Raw genomic sequence first — 24,633 nt, 5'->3', positions numbered from 1 at the left:
TAAAGTTAAAAAAATGAGGCATGCTGCAATAATGTCTGACAAGCTACTTGAAGCTGCGGTGTGAATTAAACGTAGTTCGGCTACTTGGCGTATAGAAGTAATTTCTTTTACCTGAGTTTAAAAACACATTTTAAATCGAAGCAGTTGAGGTCCAAAACTAGGCGAAATGTCGGAAGGATATGCCAATTGTAACAATTCTGATCCTTCCAGAATATTTTTTTTTAGATGACTCGACAAGATATGCAAGTGATAAACACTTAAAAAGTGTACATAATTGTTGAACGGAATCAAATCTAATAGTGAATTGATTGATTATTAAATTCAAAAAAATTTTTTACAAATGTTTTTACAAGTTTTTATTTTGCTCTTTCTAATTTGGCGCCCTGTGATTCGTGCGCCTGGAGCTGCTTGCTCCAACGGGACATTCCAATTTTCAACGCTGACTCAGCGCTGATCTCAATGTTCGTTAAAAGTCGTTCCTTTTTTCAACATTGAAGTGGCGCTGTTGTCAACGCTGACTCAACACACTCAGCACTCAACAGATATGTTATGTTGACTGCTACTTTCCAATGAATTGTGCGTAATTGGTGAGACAATTGAATGAAATCCATCTTGTTGAGAATAGAAGTATGGGAACTAAGCAGTTCGTACTTGAGTTGGAACCTCGTTGATGACATCAAATTGTTGACTTCAACACTCACGTCGAAAATTGGAATGTCCCGTACGCCTCTGATGTTGGCCCACCAGTGACCAAGCGGTCTTCGTTCCCTGAACACTGGGAGTTCGGTCGTGGGTTCACGCCTCGCTGGGACGGGCTGGCCACGTAGAGTTTTCCAGGTTTTCTCCACGTCTGTAAATAGGGGCCAGTTTTCCTTAAAAAGACTTCCCGGAAGACTTCCTCCTAGGCAGATCGCCCAAGTGTTGCGTTGCCATAAGTAAACAAACATATAATGTTTCTACTATTTCTGATGTCTGAGTTTGGAGCGATAGATGTAAAAGATAACGATCGCTGATTGACTAATTAATAAATTTCTATTGCTGTAGAAAGTAAAGTTGACAGTCTTGTAGTGTAATCTGTCGGCTAATCCAATTCTTCATAAGCTTTTTAAGGCCACAGTCGGAAAAATGCCTGGAGAGGGCACCCACATTTTCTCTTATAACATCTATTAATTAAAATCGAAAAGTGGAATTTTTTTTTGCTTAGCATGTGTTAGAAATCTTATTTTCTAATGTATTTTTACTACTTAATATTATTTTTTTAGAAAATAAGTTATTTGCTGATTTTTTTACAAAATGTGAAAATGATACTTTTATTAAAAATGTATTTTGTACAATCCATTTAATAGTTTTCCATTTATTTCTTTGTATATTTTCTGTATGACTTATATGTGTTTGACAAAACATGCGTTAAATATTTAGTTAAAATTAGTCACTATATATTTTTGAAAAGCGAGAAACCTCATTCGCTTTTCAAAAATACAAAATTAATTCATACTACAGGCCCGTGTATCTGGCTTGGCGTCTATATAGCGAATTTCATTATCTGTAGATAACGCGGTCACGCCGCTATGTTATAATATGCCACTTTCTGCCAGTAGATGGCGATTGATCATATTTAATCCATTTTCTATCAATGCTTTATTAATACATCAAATCACTATATTACCTATTGTTTGCTAAGCAAACAGTTTTTATTACACTAACGTTTTCAACTTCTTGTTAGTGTAAATCATCCGCCGGCTGTAGAATACAATGTAAATGTTCCAAAATGGAACGTACCGTTTTTCAAATTTATAAAGTTTAAAATTAAAAAAATTTTTATCTGCATATTAAAAATAATAAATAAACAAAATAAATGAATCAATAAAAATACACAGTAAACAGCAAGTAACCGCAAGGTATCCATAATTTAAGGGTTTTTTAAGTCCCATTCTTATTTCTGTTATACGAGGGCTATTTTTTAAATAAGGTCCGTTTTTTAATAAGAAAAATACTGTAAATATCGTTAAAATATATTTTTTTCCATATTCTACATACTTTTATCTACTTTTCTACATAATTTCCATTTTGTTTAAACATTTGTCATACCGCTCAACAATTTTTTGAATTCCGAGTTCAAAGAAATCTGCCGCCTGTCAAGAAGCCCAATCCACGACTGCAGTTTTCACTTCTTCTTCGTCGTTGAAATGTTGACCACCAAGGAACTCTTTTAAGTATCGAAACAAGTGAAAATCACTGGGTGCAAGGTCTGGACTGTGTGGCTGATCGTATCGAGTCATAACAATAAAACACTGCCCAATTTTTTTGTTTTGTGATCGTCAGAAAGCAGTCTTGGAATGCACCGACAAAACAATTTTCGATAATTCAGTTTCTCCGAAACAATGGTATACAAAACTGATCTTGAAATCTGAGGAAATTCAATTGATAACGTTGAAATCGTGAATCGTCGGTCCTCTCGAATTTTGTTATCCACATCACGAACCAAATCTTCAGAAATCAGAGAAGGTCGACCAGGGCGTGGCTCATCATGCACATTAACTCGCCCATCCTTGAACATTCTTACCCATTTTCGAACTTTACTGTCACTCATAGCATTATCACCGTAAACTTCACAAATCTGACAGTGAATTTCCGCTGCTGCCAAGTGTGAGGTTTGCCGAACGACTGCGTTAGTCAGAATGTCGCGCGGTCACGATCCACGTGTGGGAGTGAAAGAAACTCTCAAGAGACAGGTTTTCATTCGTAACCCGTTTATATAACAAAAGGTGCTTACAACTACGATACACTTTTATCAGCGGCGGCGTTCGAGTCTTCTGGGCCTTCTCTCGGAATCGAAAGTCCACAAGAAAAGTCCTCCGATGTTTCGCAGGAGTATGATGGTCCCGGGGCGCACTGTTCAGCTTCTCGAGGGAAAGTTCCGGACGTAGGGACGATTCCGATTACAGGTGACAAATCCAAGGGAGTGGGTGACCTTCCAAAAGAGATGTAATCCAACTGCCGAAGATCACGGGAAAAAAATCCCGTCGTACAATCGCGAGACAAAGCTCTAAGAGCCAAGAACCGAGAGAACTAATGACCGAGAGAACGTCACATCCCTTTTTCTCAGGGTTTTTATAACTTTCTTTTGAGTCCCAGATCGAACATTCCGATAGGTCGATGTCGATTTGCCTCCGCTCTCTAATTGGTCCCCCCCTCGTTACGCATTGTAACGAGATCGGAACCCCGGTCGTCGGATGAGTCAACATCGACTGACAATTCGATTCCTACCGAAGATGTTCGATCTAAGTACTCAAATTCATCGATTGTTTCAACCTGAGAAGAATGACTTTCTCAGAAATTTCTACAGACGTGTCCTTTTATGGACATGTAATATTCACTTTTCGTTTAACTATTTTTTTTCTTGTCTGACGGTTTCTTTTTACAACGTTAATTTATAATAACAACAATTATTATAATTTGCTTCTATACAAAAATTACAAAAAAAAATTTTCTTATTTGCACAAATAGTAGGCCCACTTCCGAAGCTTCACAGGGCTCTCCGCCATTTTTAAAATGTTGCTGTAGAGTAGCGACATTTTACCTGAGAGCGTTGTACGCTGTCAGTTCATTCTCCGCTTGTTTTTCTCGCGCACGTTTGGTTTCGCGTGACATCACATGACTATATCCGAAGGTTTCTACAAATGATCAAATAACAATCGCGGTTACATCGAATAACAAATTTTTAACAAATTATAAATTTTTCCGACAATTTTAACTTTTACATTTAAGTTCTATGCTACATTTCTTTCCTTTTTTTTGTGCAACGTTTACGAACATTTGGTGTTGTATTTAATTCGATTTGAACATTTAAATTACATTTGTCGGTACGCAAACATTTTATGTTTGTAGACTGAGCAATTCATAACAATCACCATATTCCATTTCCATTTCTGAAAAAGCCGAAAAAGGGGTTTTAAAATTGAATATGTCCACGTTTCTTTTCAGGTTCTTGGGAACACAAACAGGGATTCGATATTTAGTTCAATCGGTCTGTCACATGCAAAATGTAGAAGCTACTTCCGACGCACGTGGACATGTAGAGTCCGAAGATCACGTGTCATCTGTAGGTGTGCTTTTCTTCCTTTCTCTCGAAGTTTTCCAACAAAAAGGTTTTTCTTCCTTTTTTGGACATTTGGAGTGGACTACTCCATTTCCGTTCTGAATCGTATGAGTATGATGGGGTGTCTGCACAGACAGTGAAAGTTTGTGTGTTCCCCATTTTCTCCTCAGACATACCAGTTTTCTAGATGTCAGTCTTCTGAACAAGAGACAGTTATCTGTCATCAGAGTTGATGCAGATTACCACTAATCGAGGTCATGTAGTTCGAAGATGACAATTTCTTCAATTTTGACTCATTCTGTTGAAAGTTCGACGTTTCTTGGACCTTTTCTGATGATGATTTCAACTTTCTCTTTTCGAATATCGTCATTTTCTTCCGAATCGGTTCTTTTGACGGTTGCTTTGGTTGTGACAGACAGTTGTTTTGCACGCGTTTAAAAATGGGAGGGAAAAATTTTCCTCATATTCCGATTATATAAATTACTCAATCTATGACAGATATTTGCGCTCGTGTTTCTCTCGCGACAATTTTAAACTCGTAAAACGCTGGTGTACACAGAAAATTTCACGTTCAAGGTTTACAAAGTTGACATAACTAATAGTTCTGGGTTCGCGACATAAAAATAAAAATCCCGTTTTTTTGCCTCTAATCAAAACTTTCATTTATATTTTAATCGTCAATGACTCCTCCTCTTTTTCTTATGATAGTCTCTTTTGCTGGGTGATAGAGACTACCATTTACAATCTTTGAAGAGTCCGATAGGTGTAGGTGGCGGCAAGCGCTCATGACCCTGGCTTTGTGGTAAAGTCCTACTTTTTTCCGCGTCTGTTCCCATCGCGTCAATCGGTAGTGTGATTTTTGACGAGGTCGGAAGAACCCATGGATATTCTTGCACAGATCCCCGACTTCTAAGGGCATAATTATGTGAAGGTTGTGCAGTGGATGTCTGTTGGTTGCGTACTAGCGTTTCTGTTGTGTCTAGTTGGTCCGGCTGAATTGATTCTAAAATAAATTCATCCCAAGGGTCTCTAGATATAGGCAACTGATGTTCTGAGGCGGATGACTCGGTAGCCTTTGCTTCGGACTTAGTTTCGTCCGTCGCAAAAGATCCGAATTCCATACGCGCCAAAGCGGGCTTCATCCGGTTAGCGTGAGTGTGCATCCTTTTCCCGTTATGCACATGCTGGACGATAAAGTCGACCGGACTTGTCTCCGCTACTATCCTATAGGGTCCTTGCCATCTTGGAGCTAGTTTTCGCTTTAATCCCGATGGAACCGTTACTTCCGTTACGAAAACTCTGTCGCCTATAGAAAATTTGTAGGGCTTATTCCTTCGCTGTTGATACGCATTTCTATCCAGTGCGGCTTTTTCTGCATGTTCTTGGGCCAGCTTGTGTGCTATCGCTAGTCTCGCCCTCAGTTCGCTTGCATAATTTTCGCTAATATCGTAACTCGGTCGGTTGGGTTCAGTTACGACATCAAATGGATAAATTGGGTCTCTTCCGTACACTAAATAATATGGCGTCTCGTTGGTACTGGAATGAACGGTGGTGTTGTACGCGAATAGGGCGTAAGGAACCATTTCATCCCAATTGCGCTGGTCTTTATCTACATAATGCGTTAGTATATCTATTAAGGTTTTGTTTAAGCGTTCCACCATGCCGTTGCATTGTGGGTGGTATGCAGTGGTGAGAAGTCTTTCTATGTGCAAGAGATCACAAACTTCTCGCATCATTTTCGAAGTAAAATTTGCACCTCTATCAGTCAATAATTGTTTGGGGACTGAATGTCGTAAGATCACTTGTGTAACGAACGCTTTGGCGACGGTTTTAGCAGTAACGTCTGGTAATGGCACTGCTTCTGCCCATCTAGAAAAGTGATCTACAAAAACTAAGAGATACTTGTTGCCATTATTAGAGGTAGGAAAAGGACCTTGTATGTCTAAAGCTGTTCTCTCAAATACCTTTGTGATTTTAGGGAATGTTTGTAAGGGAGCTTGATGTCCGTGTAGAGGACGTCGTCGCAAACTACATTCCTGACACGTCTGGCAATAATGTATGATGTCTTTGTTCATTTCGGGCCAATAAAACTGCGTCTGTAATTTTTTTCTCAGCTTCTTCGCGCCTAAGTGTCCCGAACTTGGAATATCGTGGAACAACTTCAAAACGTATTCGACCAAAGTTTTAGGGATGACTAATCTGTCCCAAGTTTCGTTTCTTTCCGGGTTTGTCTTTCTATGATATAAGGTTTGATCTGCGTCTAAATAAAACTCGTTACCATCTGTGTTCAGACCCTGTTCCGACGGGGATAGGTTTTCTGTTAGGCGTCGTCTGATTTCCTTACAAAAAGGGTCCTCCGATTGTTGTTCCCGAATCTGAGCCTTACTATATATTGGGTGCATCTCAATTATTGGAGCTATAGGTACTCGACTTAATGCGTCCGCATTAGCGTGTGCTTTTCCTGGACGGTGTATGATCTCAAACTGGTACTCTTGTAATGCTAAATTCCAACGACTCAGCCTTGAACTTTCGTCTTTGACGTTGATTAGCCATCTAAGCGGTCTGTGGTCAGTTATGATTTTAAATTTTCTACCATAGAGATAAGGTCTAAAATATTTTATTGCCCATATAACTGCTAGACATTCTTTTTCTGTTGTACTATAGTTTCTTTCGGCTTCCTTGAGTAACCGACTAGCATAGGCTACAGGGAGTTCACCCCGCTCGTCTTCCTGCGATAATACGGCTCCAATTGCAGTGTTCGATGCGTCGGTTGCCAAAATAAAAGGACTACCAAAATCTGGTGATCGCAAAAGGGGAGCAGACACCAAAATTTCCTTAAGCCTTTCAAACACCTCTTCGTGTTCTTTGGTCCAGTGAAATTTGTTATCTGCCTTTAGCAGGTCTGACAAAGGCTTAGATATTCTTGCATACTGAAAAATGTGCCTCCTATAGTATCCCGTTAATCCTAAAAAGGCCCTCACCTCACGCTCATTGCTTGGTCGAGGGAAGTTTTTCACGCATTCGATCTTCGAGGGGTCGGGTCGAATCCCTTCTTCCGAGATTTCGTGCCCTAAAAATTTTATCTGTCGCTTCATAAAACTGCACTTTTTTGGCTTTAGTTTTATTCCAGCACTTGCTAGACGTTGAAAGACGAGTTCTAAGCGTTCTAGATGCGAGTCAACGTCAGAACTAAACACCATGATATCGTCCATATAGACTAAGCAAATTTTGTGTTTTAGACCCGTTAATATCAGATCTGCAAGCCGTTGAAAGGTTGCAGCTGCATTACAAAGTCCCATAGCCATCCGGTTAAATTGGTAATGTCCTGATGTGGTACTGAATCCGGTCTTTTCCTTCGTGTCGGGATTCAGGGGTAGCTGCCAATACCCACTTAAAGTGTCCATTGTGGAAAAATACTTTGCCTTCCCAAGTAAGCTTAATGACTCCTGGATGAGGGGCAAAGGGTAAGGATCTATTTTTGTTACTTTATTTAATTGCCTAAAGTCCACCACAAATCTCCAATTTCCATCACGTTTCTTTACCAAAAGAGCTGGTGCCGACCACGGGGAGCTGGACGGTTCGACTACCCCGCTGTTCACCATTTCGCTTACTAGATTATCCATTAATTCCCGCTGAGCATACGGAATGCGATAAGGAGCACGATATATTGGTGCACTGTTTCCTGTTTCTATTGTATGTTGAATTAAATCGCAATATCCTAAGTCAAAGTCGTGCTTTGCAAATACTTGCTGATATTTGTATAATAAATCGATTAAAGGGGTTAATTTGTCCTTACCTACTTCCTTCAAATCAAATAAACTAGCAAATTGGGCTCTGGTCATGGGATTCTCTTCCACCCGAGATATCCTATCTTGTTTCGCCTCCTCTTTTGATTCTTCTTCCGCTTGAAAGTACGCGCCTACTTTACTTCCTCGTTTTAGCTTTAGGGGCTGCGTGCTTACATTCATTATCCTTATGGGAACAGTTCCGTTTTTGGGGACCTTCACTAACACGTTAGCGACTATCAGATCCTCCCTTTCAAGTGGACATGGTTCAACTACACCTATCTGTCTATTAACGTGCTTGCCACATACTCTCCCTTCTATAACGACTTCTGACCGAGGGGGAATGGTGGAGTCGTTCTTTGCTACCACCACTCTCTGGTCATTTTCCTTTTGACTGCTCTTTTCTACAACTCTTCGCTCTAAATTTTTTTTGTTTTCTTTTCGTTTTTTTCTTTTACTCACTTTGCTACCCTCTCTAAAATCGTTTGTTCGGGTTAAATCCCTCAAATCTCCTTGACATAGACTATCCTTCCCGTTCTTTTGTCTTTCTACCATTGCAAACTCGCTGTCATTCTTACTCATGTTACGTGGGTTATTAACATTATTATGAAGGTTCGCTAATCCCCAGAATGTAACTTCGTTACCGCTAGGGAAAATAAGCTTCGCGTTTTTTATCGAAATCGTAAGGTCGTATTTCTCAATCACGTCTCTACCTAGGATCCCGTCATTAGGTTCTGTTATTTTGGAGTCCACTACATAACAATCGTGTCTAAAATTCAATTGCCCGATTCTAAATGCTAAATCGAATTTTCCGAGCGTCTCTATTGTGTGTCCTGTGACACTAAGTAACTCTACCTCTCTGGTTTCAGCTTTCTTTAACTCGCGTAAGTTCGAAAAGAAATCTTTTGATATCAAAGAAACTGCCGCGCCTGTGTCTATTGTTAATTTCGCTCTTTTATTTTCGATTTCACAAACTAACGTGCAAGGGGGTAAATCTTCATTTATAAATTTAGATTCTCCGACACCCGATAAACGAGTAGCTTCGCGCGGATAATCTACTATTTGCTCTAAATCTCGACGCTGTTCTTTTGCTTTCACCGAAGTTATTCTACTTCCGTCTCGATTAAACCTTACACTATCTTTATTTAACTCCTGTGATACATTATTTGTTTGCCGAAGGCTTTCCTCCGGACTGGGCAGCGCTAAGTATTTAGGAAAGGTCGCGTTATCTAAGGCCCGCTGGGCATTAGGGTTGTTTACGAACCAGCCTTGCGCGTAACGCGTCGGGTTAAAAGGCAAATATTCAGAGTTCTGATCATCCCTAGGTCCTATCTGTCTATACTGTTCTCGATAGACTGGCATTTGTTCCCGATATCGCGGCGAAAACGGATTATTTATAACAGGAACCTGCCATTCTGGAGTGTTAGGGTTTCCTCTCCACTCCCCTCGATTGGGCGGAGGGAAGGTATCTTCTCCATACCAATCGGGTAGTGGGGGCGACGCATAAATTCTACTGTCTAACCAATTTGAAGTAGATCGCCGATAATTTGTTGGTCTCCATTCGAAATTCGGCCTACAAGGAAATGAATTATATCCGGAGTATCGTCTAGAAGGAATCTGGGCAGAATAATTTAAGGACGATCGGTTATTTGTAGGAAAACGCGGTTGTTGTAAGCGCTGCGGCTGCGCGAATCGGCGTTGAGAGCTCGAATGGGTACTGGGGTTACCTACTTCCTGTCTCCCCCGTAACGCGGGTGATGGCATTCGTCTATTTTGTTTGGATTCTCCTGCTCGCGTACTAGTTGTTTGCGTTGTCGAGGACCGATTGTCTAATCTCTTTCCTAACGTTTCTATCTGTTTAGCGATTTGACTTATTTTCGCTTCTAATGCATCTTCCTTATGGGGTTTTGTCTCGTCGGCTTTCGTTGGGGAATTCTCTGCAGACTCCTCTACGTTTCCTATATAATTCCGCTGTTTGTTAGTCAATTGCTCTATTGTTTCCTCTCTTATCGCTATTTTTAACGCTTCCGAAAATGTAGCTGGGTCATGGGTCATTACGTTACGTTTCATTTTTTCATTTAAGCCGTGCAAGAATTGAATGCGCAGCTTCTCGTCCAATTCTTGCTGCTGACACCGTTTGATAATGGCATTTTCTTGCTCGTTTATCCCGGTTCGATCTACAATTATCGCGCTAACTAACGTTTGTAACCTAACGGCGAATTCTTGAACTCTTTCATCTTTGCGTTGCGTACACGCGTGGAATTTCTGTACCCTAATAGAATATGGTTCTCGGTCAAATCTACTTATCATTAAGCGTTTAAAGCTTGCGTACTCCGTTACTTCCTTCATTTGGAGGTCGCGCCACGCAAAATCTCTCGCTATCCCTGTTAGTTTACACTTAGCAATGCTTAAACATTGTCTAGGGGTCCAACCTGCTAATCCTGCGACTTCCCCTAACGTATCGAAAAAATCTGTTACGCGCCCCGCGTCTCCCGAGTAGGTAGGTATCATCCCACTAAAGGCTGAAAGGGCGCTAATTGAGCCGCCTCCTAGGTCGCGAGTCGGCGCTGGAAAACCTGTCTCTGTTTCCATGGTTCTTTCCCACTTTTCTCTCGGCTGCCTCAACAATTATTGTGGGACTGAAATTGTTTGCAATTGTTGCAAAAACAATCAGAAAGATCCCACTTCTGACACCAGTGTGAGGTTTGCCGAACGACTGCGTTAGTCAGAATGTCGCGCGGTCACGATCCACGTGTGGGAGTGAAAGAAACTCTCAAGAGACAGGTTTTCATTCGTAACCCGTTTATATAACAAAAGGTGCTTACAACTACGATACACTTTTATCAGCGGCGGCGTTCGAGTCTTCTGGGCCTTCTCTCGGAATCGAAAGTCCACAAGAAAAGTCCTCCGATGTTTCGCAGGAGTATGATGGTCCCGGGGCGCACTGTTCAGTTTCTCGAGGGAAAGTTCCGGACGTAGGGACGATTCAGATTACAGGTGACAAATCCAAGGGAGTGGGTGACCTTCCAAAAGAGATGTAATCCAACTGCCGAAGATCACGGGAAAAAAATCCCGTCGTACAATCGCGAGACAAAGCTCTAAGAGCCAAGAACCGAGAGAACTAATGACCGAGAGAACGTCACATCCCTTTTTCTCAGGGTTTTTATAACTTTCTTTTGAGTCCCAGATCGAACATTCCGATAGGTCGATGTCGATTTGCCTCCGCTCTCTAATTGGTCCCCCCCCTCGTTACGCATTGTAACGAGATCGGAACCCCGGTCGTCGGATGAGTCAGCATCGACTGACAATTCGATTCCTACCGAAGATGTTCGATCTAAGTACTCAAATTCCTCGATTGTTTCAACCTGAGAAGAATGACTTTCTCAGAAATTTCTACAGACGTGTCCTTTTATGGACATGTAATATTCACTTTTCGTTTAACTATTTTTTTTCTTGTCTGACGGTTTCTTTTTACAACGTTAATTTATAATAACAACAATTATTATAATTTGCTTCTATACAAAAATTACAAAAAAAATTTTCTTATTTGCACAAATAGTAGGCCCACTTCCGAAGCTTCACACAAGTTTCTTGCATTCAAGAATCGAATAACAGATCGTATCTCACAGTCGGCGGGAGACTCAATTTTCTTAAACATTTTAAACTTTTACAGCTCAGCATACAGACAGACGATATGGCTGCAAATGGCGTCAAAACGCGCGCCAAGCTTGCTCGGAGCAGAAGCATATGCATACTGCCGTGATTGCGTATTATTCTCACTTTTATTCACAAACGGACCTTATTTCAAAAATAGCTCTCGTATATTTCCACGCTGTTGAAAGTGTGTTAGCATCCCTAGCATTTAGGCACCCTTTATTTATTTTGCTTTTGTAAATTTCTACTTTTTCCGTATTCAACTCAATGGATGGTGATTGCACTATTTTAATGACTTTCGCTTCCTTCCATTTTACATCTGCTCCTTCAATCTGTGCCACAATCACTAAGATTGTTGCGTGGCCTTTTTTCAACGTTGTACTTATGTTTCTTCAGGCATATTGCAAGATTTCTTTGAATCACACCCACATATTCTTTTACAATTCTGTTCGTTTTCAAACGGTATTTTATATACTCCAGATTTCTTTTTTTATTCTGTCCTTATCGTTTCTCACTTAATTATAAATATTGGGTGCTCTTTTATACATCATTCTCGAGTTTTTATAAGAAGTTAGTTCATTCACAACACCTTCCAATCAGTTGTTGTATGTGAATTTATTAATTCCATGGAAGTTATTACATGCTTTATCTTTATTTTCTTTGTAACTTTTGAGCAGCCCTTCAATTATGGCGGTTTTGTAACCCAAATTAATTGCAATTCTTTTAATTCTATTAATCTCTTTGATACGGTCGTGTAAGTTGGTACAATTTAAAAAGGCTCTTCTGATGAATGCCTTAATTGCAAAAATAAATATGGAGATTTGCAAAAAGTCTGGAGAGTCAAATTTGACACGATTCCAACACTTTCCCTTGTTGTGTATACAATAACAACCGGGAAAGTAAAAGTGCAGTACAGTATATGATTAATGTTCCGCGGTCTCAAAAAAGTTAAGAACCATACAAGGGACACCGGTTTTATTTTACTACGCTTCAGTGAGGTATTGGGTGAATAGCATGTTTACGGCCATACTTAATTTTTCAGTAATAAAGCATGCCAAATACTCAAGTAGTATGTCATGTTGTGTATTCTGTTTAACTATCGATCCACATTTTAATTACCGATCAATATCGGTGATTGAAATGTGGGTCGATAGTACACAGAATTTTTACTGAACATTTTGACTCGCAACAAGCAACTGATTATTTTGCAATGAATTTAACACAAAAAGAAGACCAAAACAGAAAGAAAAACAAAATTTCTTTGTTTATACTAAAAAGAGTAAAAAAGAAAAATCTCAAAATAAGAGATACACTAATACAATTGTCATATATGTTGTACGTATTCGGATATAACATCGAAATATGGACAAGAAAAAAATGGTATAGATATTATTATGTCATCATAGTAAATGTTTTATTATGGATTGCGGTAATAAAAAGAGTGCTGTACTTGTTCTGGCAAAAGTATGCGTTATTCCGTCAATGGATGGATATGTCCGGTTTTTGGGGAAAGAAAGGCTTTATCGTAACTTCCATGTTGACTAACTGGTGCATATTTGTAAGTTTAATAGTTACTGTCTTTAATCTTACAAACGCAGCAACCAATTTTGATGAAATCATTTGCATTTTGGACGAAACGAAAGAAGAAGGTTTGAATAATTTACAAGCAGAAGAGATAATTTATTATATTTATAAAAAAATATCAATTGGAGTGATATTTGCTGTGGTAATATCAAATGTATTGTTTTCTGTAGTATATATGAAAGGAAAAATGCAACTTCCTTACCAATCACCCGCTTACTTACCTTCGAATGGTTTAAGAATCGTATACACCCTCTGGTTTTCTTTGGAAAGTGCATATACCGTCGGTTGTTTTTTATGGTATGGTGTAATGTTGGTTTTAATAACAATCGTTATCATCTTAAGATATCAGGAAATTGTAAATCTTCTATCTCTAGCTAGCAAAGGCAAAAAGATATCTATTAGTTTCATTGATTTAAAATATGATAAATTACGCGAATGTATCCGCATCACGGATAAATTATTCGGAAGGCCAATGACTATACTGCACATTATATTGACAATAATGTATATAATAACAATATATATGTTACTCTTTTATGACGATATGGGCTTAGAAAATATCTTTATTTTAGGAATTTTGCTTTCTGCCTGTGTAATTATAATTACAGTCAGTTTGTTTCTAGCATCTTTAATTACTCAATCAGTAAGTAAATCATAAATTATTTTTAATTAACGATATCAGGATATTCTCACAGATAATGTCACCGAAATTTAATACACAGTACATGTATTTAGAAATTAATGTAAGAATAAACAACGTAATATTTTATTTAAATTATTTTTAGGCATTTAAACCCTATTACGAATTATGCAGAATTATTAGCTCTTCTTATACTTTTGAGGATCAAGTAAAGGTAATTAATTTTTTTTATTTTTATTTTTATGTCGTTTTTAGATTTATATTTAGATTTTTGTTAAAGTAAAAATGGTTTAAAATATATTTTTTCGTTTCTTAGCTTTATCATCTTCTATCAATAATTAATAATGAAACTGTGGGTTTGAATTGGATGGGAATTTTTATTATTAGTAAGGGGTCAATTTTAAAGGTAAGAAGATGTTTTTAAATTCATGAATTATCTTATTTTAATTTACGAAAACATCCTTTGCATAAAATGCATAAAATGTTTTTTATTCGATTTTTATTAAGTTTTATTGGGCTAGAATGTATTGGGCTTGGTTTTATTAGACTTTTATTGAAATTTTATTCGGAAGAATATTTTTTATAAATATTGTTTCATCTACCTGTGTATATTTAAAATCAATTTTTATTGATTAAGATAACTTTCTTTATTAGGATATTTTGTAATAATTAATATTGTAAACTTGTTTATTGATAAATTAAAATTACAAAATAATAATTTAATAAAATAGAATAATATAAAAAATAAAAATTTAAATTTTCCTAAAAAACAACAAATTTTCTGTAAGTACTGTACTTAATATACTGTATTAATAGTCAAATATTAGTGATTTTTGGTATTCGTAACGTTAAAATTTGTAGCAAACCATTTTATACACGATTTTCTTTAATATTCATACAATTTATGTTATGCCTCTAATCTTTTTATTGTGTTTTAATATTTAATATTAAAGTGCAATAAAAATATTAGCGGCAGTGTCGGACTGGTAACAACTTTTGGCATGGGAATATGTACTGTACCAAATACAATAGGCTCATACTGTGTATATACATAGTCGATCCGATGGCCGAGGTGATTAACACATCAACCTAGACCCGGATTCAATCCCAGGTCCTACAGAGAGAAATTCGGATCCTGGGTCCAAACCACTCCCAAAAAATTCTTGGGATATTTTCAAAAAAACTCCAGGTATTTTTCGGCGAGCGGTTTGTCCTTGATATGTTGAGCCCTTATCACCTGGTCATCCCGATTGTTGGTCTGAAAAAATTTTCAGTGTCCTCAGGGTGGAGTCCAAAAAACTCGCAAGAGCACACAGCCTACGGCTCGAATTGCGATCAATCATTTTAGATTAACAGTTACAAAACGCACATTGTGGGGTCGAATGTTAGTTTATATAAACCGTAACATGACAACTTATGACCTTAATTGGAATGACTTTTAAACATTTAATACAATACACTGCGCTTTGGTTTTTATTAGTTATTTTTTATTATTTATTTACATTTTTTCAAATGTAATATAACGTATATTAAAATAATGAACAGTCATCGAACAACATCGGAAAATTCCTGATTTCACGGTGGGCCAGTCCACCATTGATTTATCAATAGTTGAATTTTTACCGTAAAGAACGTATTATAAAACAAAAGTAGGGTAGATGTACCAGTTCTGGCCAGAAAACAAATTTAACTTAAAAATATAATTACCACATATTCAAATCTGTCCAATGAAACAAACTTTTATTGTTAACTGTTCACACAGTTAACAATAAAAGTTTGTTTCATTTGTGATTATATTTTTAAGTTAAATTTGTTTTCTGGCCAGAACTGGTACTACACTGGCCAAAACTGGCACATCTACCCTATGCTTTTTAAATACTATTCTCGTGATAATTAATCAATTAACGCGAAATACCACTGCACGATTTTACGACTGACCATAAGCTCCACTCATTACGAGTAGGAATGAACCACAATGGGGCCGGTAGTATAGGTGAAGAATAGAAAACGACATTTCCTTATTATATGATGAATTATGAGGTTTGAACCAGATTAGAACTTATAACCCGCATGTTCTTAATCTACGATTGAAACCATTACTCATGAATAGTTTAATAAATTTTCATTTCAAAGAAATTAATTGTAAATTTTTAGATGTATTATTATTCCAAAAATTATTTTAATTAAAAATTATATTTTATTTTGATTTAGGTAATAGGATTTTTGATATCAATTTATATATTTCTTCTTCAGTGGAAACAACTGATGTCAAATAACAAACAATGTAATGAAAACTGTACTGAAAATTGTGGTTAAGTTATATTAAACATTGAGATTTTTAATGAAAACAATACAATTATTGGACTTTATTCTTTTCATTTTATTAAATTCCAAAAAATACAATAATTAAAGTAGGCTTGTAGATTTACAGTAATTGATCTTTATACCAGTACTGTACTTTAAATTACTCGAGCAATATTATATAAAATAATTCATTTTAAGAATAAAAATATGAAATATTTAATCATACCGGAGAAATTTAATTCTTAAGAGTTTCGTATAAATAAATGTTAACGTCATTTTCAAACTAAACATTTCTCCAAGCTGGAACAACATGAGGCGTATCTGCCATTTAATTTTATTATCCTTATTATTTAACGTAAGTATATATGAATTATTTATAAAAATGTCTGACCATTTTATTTTAAAATTAAAAAATAAATCAATATTTATAAAAAGATGACAATATTTCCTAAAAGAGAAGTTTTAGCCAAGAGATGCTACAGAGACGATGAATGTGGAATTGGTCAATGCTGTATTAAAAGAAATTGTAGAGGATATGCACGCGAAGGTGAGTTTTTAGTATCGTTTTCAGAACGTGGCAATTGTTATTTTTAGAATAAAAATTCTCAGATCATTTTTCTTAATGAAAAAAAGTAAGTAATCTTCCAAATGATAACGAATTTTTACTGTCATATTAACAATTGATCAAGGTAATTCAATTAATCATTCTCATAATTGAACAGTAATTGTAAAGGATTGATTAACTAATGAGATTGACCAGTGATTGAGCAATGGTTGGAAAATATTAGTGATTGAATTAGCTACTAACAGATTCTTAATGATCGTGCTAAACTAACATATGTGTACGAATTTTAATTTAAATGTTTAAAACCATCTTAACAAAGTAAAGTATTCGATTGATGCAATTCGAAAATTCGAACATGAGATATCCCATAAAATGAACATGAAATTGTTCATTTTATTTCACTCCACGATTTAAAAAACTGCAAATTGTACATATATAAAACATTACAATAAAAATAAAGCAAGGTTAATTATAACATTTATGTTTATATTCATAAAAACAGACATTTCGATTGTTAAGTTCATAATTTAAAAATATTTCGTAATATTTGACTAATTATGGTGCACTAATAATTCACTAAAATAAACATTTTAAGTGCAAGTTTACCTAAGTAATAGCTAATAAACATAAATTACCGTATTTTACGGACTATAAGACGCACCTGAATTTTGGAGGCAATTTTTCGAAGAAAAAAGTGTGCCTTATAGTCCGTAAAATACGGTATATGTTTATACACTTTATCGTTAATTGATTTTATGTTATAGATTTAAGAACGCTACATTAAATAAGTCATTAAAGAAATATATAATTGTTTTATTTATAAAGAAAACAATTACACAAGTTGGATATAGTACCAAAATTATTTCTTAGATGCACTATAATGTTCTAGAGATTCTCTAATGGCATTTATCAAATACAAGTCACTCAATAAAGCGTGATAGCCAGAGCTGTCTAGAGCTCGTATGGGACCAGGAATGGAGTGAGGCCTCTTTAGCCTTTTTGTGTGTGTGTGTGTGTGTGTGTGTGTGTGTGTGTTTTTAACTAAATGAAATACGTAGAATGTTTCTTTATTAATAACAAGCAGTTTTAAAGATTTTATTACCTATTTAGTAAAAAACATTAATTTTATATGAGCAGAAACCACATAGCTTCCCTTCCTCTCAACGACTCAGGTTATAGCCTATAACACGCGTGTTCGAATACGCGCGTTGCTTATCGGCTCCTACAGAAAAAAACTATTGAATCTACTATAAAGCTGAAATTTTAATCTTAAGCCTCTCTCGTTATTACTGAGTTGGTGAAATTTCTGGATCGATAGGTCAAAGTTCACAGGTTCTCCTCATACAGCTATTTTACTTTTATCGCTTAATTTTTCTCTTAATTTTTTACGTAAAACACAATTGATATTCAAATAAAAACATCTGAGATATAAAAAAATTATGACAATTTGGATGACAATCAAATTTTTTCTTAGGAATTTTTCTTGAGAATTTTAGATTAAGAATATAATAAACATGGACGAATTTTCAGGCAAATTTAACATTATGTCTAAGTTATACGAGGAAAATAATTACCATTTAAAATAACAGACTATACAATGTAAGGCAAAACTGCTATACAAACAAACGATTACGACAGTCTGATTTGCAGGGATTTGCCATTATTATGATCTTCAAAAATTGTCAAAAATTTATTTTAAAAAAGTATAAAAATCTAGCAATGAATTGCATAACTTTTTTGGCTGTGATGAGATTTCATTTTAAAAATAACTTTTATATTATTAACCATAATAAATAAATAAATTTCTGTGTTTATGCATGGCGCCATCTATTATGCAATTTTGTTATAAAAACTGTATATTATTAATTATTACAACGAGTAAAATCTTCATTAAGTTCGACCCCACTCGAGATATGACAAGGACATCCCACGACTTTGTTGTATCGCGATAGAATTGAGACGAAGCCAGAAAGAAAGAAGCGATTCTTGCAATTTTTCGCATAGAAAAGGCTATCCTCGTACAGTACCTGCCGGCCATGGGAGATGAGATCTTTGCACTTTCCGACACGAAGAGCCTATCCAAGAACAAAGCAATCGATGGAAATTGCTTTGTTCTTGTGTTTTGTTCGTTTATCGTGTTCAATGTAATGCTGTTTTCTTATTTTTCTTCCTTAAATTCTGTTAAGCGTGCTAAGCGCATCAGGGAGCACGAACCTCGACACTTTGACCCCACTGTATATCGGACACAAAGTCATGAACCCTATTTTTACATTTACATTGACCGTCGTTACATTTTTGGATTTTTCATAACAAATAACGGAAAATGGCAAAGTTTTATCAAAATCGGCCCATCAAATTTTGTGAACGAACTGAATATTGTAAGCCAAATAGAAGAGGCTTTGCTAACGTTTCGCTTGAATAAGTGATCATCCTCTATCCCCCGACTTTTAACCACTAAGATTTAATAGCATCAATGACACTTATACACAAACTGCCCCATGCGAAATTTCATTTTTTCATCATTACGCTATCCTGAAACATTAAATGAAATTGATGCCATCAAGACACGGAGATTTGCAAAAAACTCGGAGAGTCAAATGTGATGACGATTTCAATACTTTCCCTTGTTATGTATGCTTGACAGTCACGAAAAAATGCAAAATACAAAAAAAAAACAAAAAACACATTGTCATCGATATAATTCTAAAAATGCATTTTCGCTAATCATGTATAATTTTCTCATTAATGTCAAATCATTATCAAACAAGATCAACAAAGGTATTTTTTCTTTAATAAACTGATAATATAATTCGTATAAAATTTCACGAAATGAAAATTATAATAAATAATATACGAGTACCGTAGTAATTAATATACGATAACACTGTATAGGCTGTGTACGCGTATTATCAATTGCTATAATTAATTATTTATTGTATAGTTATTATTTCAATTGAGATATTTCTTAAACGTTATATGCAAATAATAAGATAAGTAATTTATAAATGTGATAACGTTCCCAACAGTGAACTTTGAAAATCAGCTGTTGGTCTCTGTGCTAGTTTCACTCATTGTCTTGATGTGAGTATGAATGTCAATACCGTAAAATGTAGCTCTTTTGCCAAGGGATTCATTACAGTATGGAAGAAATTTGAAAACCCGCGAAGGCCTATGGATAGGAACACGGCCGTCGGATAGCAAGTCTTATTAGGGCTGGTGTACAGGCCCGAAGCCTTTGATAAAACTCTAACACCTGCTGAACCTTAAATCTGAGCAGTATACTCCATAAACAGCCGAAATCAAGAAAAACCTTTTGAATTTTAAATTTGTCCCAGTACCGCCACGCAGGTATGGTTCCGTTATCACTGGTCCTAGTTAATAGAAAAGAAAGATAGATATCGAAATAAACGAAAAGTGAAAACTATTTGGTCATTTGTTATTAATTGAAATTTTATACAGAACTTATGTATTTAATCTTTGTCACGAAGATTTCGAGTTAGAATTAAAAATTGTTTAAAAAAGATGAATGTTTGCTATTAATTTAATTATTTAAATGTTTCTTTGGGATAGCATGATAATTGATGGTATGGCATAATTGATCGATAATTGGGATAGTATGATAATTATATATAATATACATAACATATGATTGGATGTGTTTTGCAAATGTACAGTTTTATTGGAATAATAGCTTTGGCTATTACTTTTTTACTGCATATTTTCTGTCATTACTATTGAGGTCAGTTATTACGTATGTTATTTCTTTTGCGCATACCTATTTGATGTCGACGGCCAGACGATTAAGATGGCAGCCAAACACTCTGGGAGAGAAAATAATAGATCAAATCAAATAATTGTCAAAAAAGAGAAGTTAAGCCCGTCGCAAAGTAGGCAATATCGAAGCAATCTGGCCAAAGGCGACGTCGAACGAAATTCGTTCGATCGTCTCACGGTCGACCATCGATTTCTCGAACCAAGGAAGTTATAGTATAAGGCCCAATCTTTCCTGCAGTAACACGTGAAGCAAGAAACGGCGGTGGGCAGAGTCTGGAAACGTCTCCTACCACTCTTCTAAATGATATCGCAATGCAGAGATGAAGCAAAAGTTAATAAAATAACACATGTAAAAGGTTTTATTCTTTTATTTTGCACAAAATGCATAAAAAAATGTAGCAACGAGTTGTGTAACTTTTCCGGTTTGTTTTAAAAATCACTTTTTAATTATTGCTTATTGTAAAACAGCAAAAAGCTTAATTTTGAAGGTAGGCATGAATTTTATAAAAAAATTGTAAATGCTAATAACGAGTATCTTCATTAAATCCGACCGCTTACGAGATATAACACATGACACCCCTCGACCTTTAACCATCAAAATTTAACAGCATCAATGCCCCTTACACACAAAGCTACCGTGCCAAATTTCGTTTCTTAATCTTTACCCGATCCCCAGATATTAAATGAAATAGACGTCAACACAGTCATGCACATGCACACACATCCACGGAATTTTTTTCCCAGTTTATTGGGTTTAGGAGGTCTTAAAACGTGGAGATTTGTAAAAAAAACTCGGAGAGTCAAATTTGATACGATTCCACGATTTGAAACTTTCTTTCCCTTTGACTACGGACCAGTGCCGTAACTAGGGCGGTACCCAGGCACAGGGTGCAGACCATGAGGGGGGCGCAGAAATGACCTGGACCAAGTTTTGGGTCATAGTTACAGAAGCTCGCACCGGGCGCATAAAAGGCTAGTTACGGCGCTGCTACGGACTACGTTGTTATGTATGCGTAACAGCTGGGAAAATTAAAAATTACACGAATTTTTAATAAGCGATTTGTTATGAAATATAGTACTGTATAATAAAATCGCAACTGATATTTTCTTTTTATATCTATCGACAGTATTTGTCTTAAATGTCATCGTTAAAGAAACAATAATGCTAAATGGGTATTCGTGATATCGATGAATACGTACGTAAACGTCAATTAATACGATATAACTACGAATAAAATTCAGTATTGCAAAACTAAGCTTATTTTATATCAGAAACACTCGCCGATGAAAGAATAGAGGACAGAGATTCCATAAAATGTATAATATGTTTAGTATAAGTTCAGAATTTTTAGTAATCGGTTATATCGCGCTTTTAGTTAGCGCGATATAACGAGGGCTACTGTATAATAGAATATTTACGTGGTATTGCTTATACCATAATATGAATTAATAAATTTAAAATAAAAAGTTTGTTTTTTTCATATATTTTTTATTTTAATATATGTATTTAACGTGTGTAAATATGTTAATTACATAATAATAATATATTTCAATTATACCTTTTCATTTTAAAATCATTTTCGGACTGCTTTTTTAAACCATCTCTTTCTTAAATGATTCTTCAAATTTTGATAGGTATTTAAGTTACAATTATTTGAAAGTAAGTTTTTCGAATGATCAATCCTTCAAAAAATAAAATTTATTAATCCGAAAATTAGAATATCGGAGACAAATTCTTGTAGGCAAGCTTGGATCAGATTAGTCCGTTAGGGTTGGAGTAGTTTTAGTTAGGCTATATGTAGGAGCTATGTGTAATACGGCTTAAGCCCTGGGCCCTCAAGTGTCAAGGGCCCACAAAAATTGAAATATCATACAATTTTTAATACTTTTTCCATTAACAATGAGCACTTATCGTATAATAAAAAAAGTTAATATTAATGATATAATAATAATAATAATGATAAAGTGTGGATCATCGATGTCGCCATACCGGGTGACAGCCGAATTGATGAAAAACAACAGGAAAAACTTAACCGATATCACGACCTTAAAACTGAACTGCAACGACTCTGGCACAAACCAGTACAGGTGGTCCCAGTGATTATTGGCACACTGGGGGCTGTGCCAAAAGACCTTGGCCGGCATTTGCAAACCATAAATATTGACAAAATCACCATCTGTCAGCTGCAAAAGGCCACCTTACTTGGATCTGCACGCATCATTCGAAAATATATCACACAGTCCTAAACGCTTGGGAAGTGTTCGACTTGTGGTTTTGTTTTTTTAAATCCAGCATTTATATCTTGTTTGCTGTGTATACTTCTTATAAAGGTTTAATAAAATAATGATAATTTATAGTATTATTTGTAATAACAAAAAAATGGACCCCATTGGACTTCAATAAGCCCCAGGCCCCGAAAAACCTAGATTTGCCCTGGCTATGTGGAAATAACTCGCAACTCATATTTCATAACTTATAACTTGTACTCCTTATATAAATATAAATATGGTTAAGACATGTTTTACCAATATTTACAAAAAAAGTCGCCAAATCGTATGCCGCTAAGCATGCAAAATTATGTTATGCAGATTTGGGAGAGTGGGTAAGCAGATAATCGTTACGAGCGTTACAAGGGTGGGGTATGTATAAAAAGTTATGTTATGTAATGCTAGGATTTCAGCCCTTAGGTAACAGAATGATTCATTTTCCTTTCCGAAGAGGTTACAGTAAAACCTGTACAAAACGATACGTGTCTAAATGCAAAACATTATTCGAAATAGAACATTTTCTGTGGTAAAAAAAACCTGTTCAAAACGGAAACCTGCCAAACAGGAAAAAAATATTCGAGATCGTGCAATTCCGAGGTTTTACTGTACCTAGCGAACCGTACTGTTTATGTCACTGCTTTGTATGCAATTAATAAAATAACGTGACGTAGGCTACTGTACTCCGTGCTGCGTATTATACCTTAGTACAACTAAGGAAGTCGATCTGGGATGCGCATTACGTAATTTTGGCGGCGAGTATTCTATGGAGCGTTACAGATGGAGTAAGTATAAAAATAGCGTTACGTGATATATGGACGATCCTATTCACTGATTCCCAAAGTAACGAAAACAAATACAATCCACATTGAAACGAAAATGGAATTTAATACAGACTATATCATGTATATTAGCGGTGTGATCAGGTCGCGCGCATGTATCACAATAGTATCACAATGCAACAACTAAAATAATCATAAAAATACATTTTTCTAATCGCTAAAGTTTAAATAATTTTTAGCTCAATTTAGTCTTTTTTCAACATTTCTGAAGTCAATTTTGGCTTTAAATAGATGTATGGCTTTTGGAGCCGAACTCCTTTAACTTGTACTGTTCTACTGTTATATTTTGATAACCAGCTTATCCATTTTACATTTTATAGTGCTAATTGTTGCAGTTTTTAACTTTGTTGAAAGCGAATTTTAAAAAAATTGTCGTTTCTTTCATGTATTATGACAATACTTTTACTAAATATTTTAAATTAATTTATTTTTATAGGAGAACCGTGCCACGACGACCGAAAACGAGGAGCTTCGAGCAATTTCTGCCATTGTGCATCCAATTTAATTTGTGAAGACGTTTGTAAAAGTAAAATTTGAATACCAAACGGCAAATACTGCAAAATGAAGTAAATGGAAATAAAGTTATTTACCAGGTTAATAGTAAAAACAATCATTAAAATCATTTAAAAAAATAAATAATATAAAATTATCAAGTCCTTTCGATGTTTCGGATATTTCTCTCATAACAATTATTGTGGTTTATAAGACATGTATTAATTAATCATTCAATAAATAACGTTATATATAAATATATATTTAATTTTATTCATTATTTTTCGTAATGGCTATTAATAAATACAGTCGAGTCCGCATAAGTCGACACCACAAGGGGAAGTGAAAATGTGTGGAGTTATCCGATATGACGACTAAAGCGAAGTTGAAAAATTACCACAATACTACAATCAGGAAAATACAGTAGTGCAATGTGCCTCTCTGATCATCCATCACTGGCACTAAAGTTGGTTTCTACTCCAAGTACTCCAGCAATTTCCATCGTCTTTTGTTTCAGTATCGGTCCCGAAACAGCAGTGGCGTGCCGTGACATTTGATGATAGGGAAGCTGTGTTTCTGTAAGAAGCCGACTTACAGGAGCAATCAATTAATTGCGCGTCAGGACCCGT

At 35.7% G+C, this 24,633-nt stretch overlaps 1 protein-coding gene and 1 long non-coding RNA gene across 2 annotated transcripts; both read left to right on the top strand.

Moving 5' to 3' along the window:
* The first annotated feature begins 13,666 nt into the window (after positions 1-13,666).
* On the top strand, positions 13,667-16,140 carry LOC136969382 (uncharacterized). The gene is made up of 4 exons (XM_067263523.1): positions 13,667-13,765; positions 13,908-13,976; positions 14,079-14,168; positions 15,974-16,140. The coding sequence occupies exons 1-4, from the start codon at positions 13,667-13,669 to the stop codon at positions 16,076-16,078; spliced, it is 363 nt and encodes a 120-aa protein (XP_067119624.1). The 3' UTR covers positions 16,079-16,140.
* A 212-nt stretch (positions 16,141-16,352) lies between these two features.
* Positions 16,353-24,044, top strand: LOC136969385 (uncharacterized). Its single transcript, XR_010879815.1, has 3 exons — positions 16,353-16,421; positions 16,502-16,613; positions 23,949-24,044. It is a non-coding gene; the product is annotated as an uncharacterized lncRNA (long non-coding RNA).
* Positions 24,045-24,633: the final 589 nt, after the last annotated feature.

Source organism: Centruroides vittatus, unplaced genomic scaffold (assembly GCF_030686945.1).
Source record: "Centruroides vittatus isolate TY-2023 unplaced genomic scaffold, ASM3068694v2 contig_1777, whole genome shotgun sequence".
Taxonomy (NCBI): domain Eukaryota; kingdom Metazoa; phylum Arthropoda; class Arachnida; order Scorpiones; family Buthidae; genus Centruroides; species Centruroides vittatus.
Note: the sequence above shows the minus strand (reverse complement) of the source record. Positions and strands in the feature narration are given on the sequence as shown.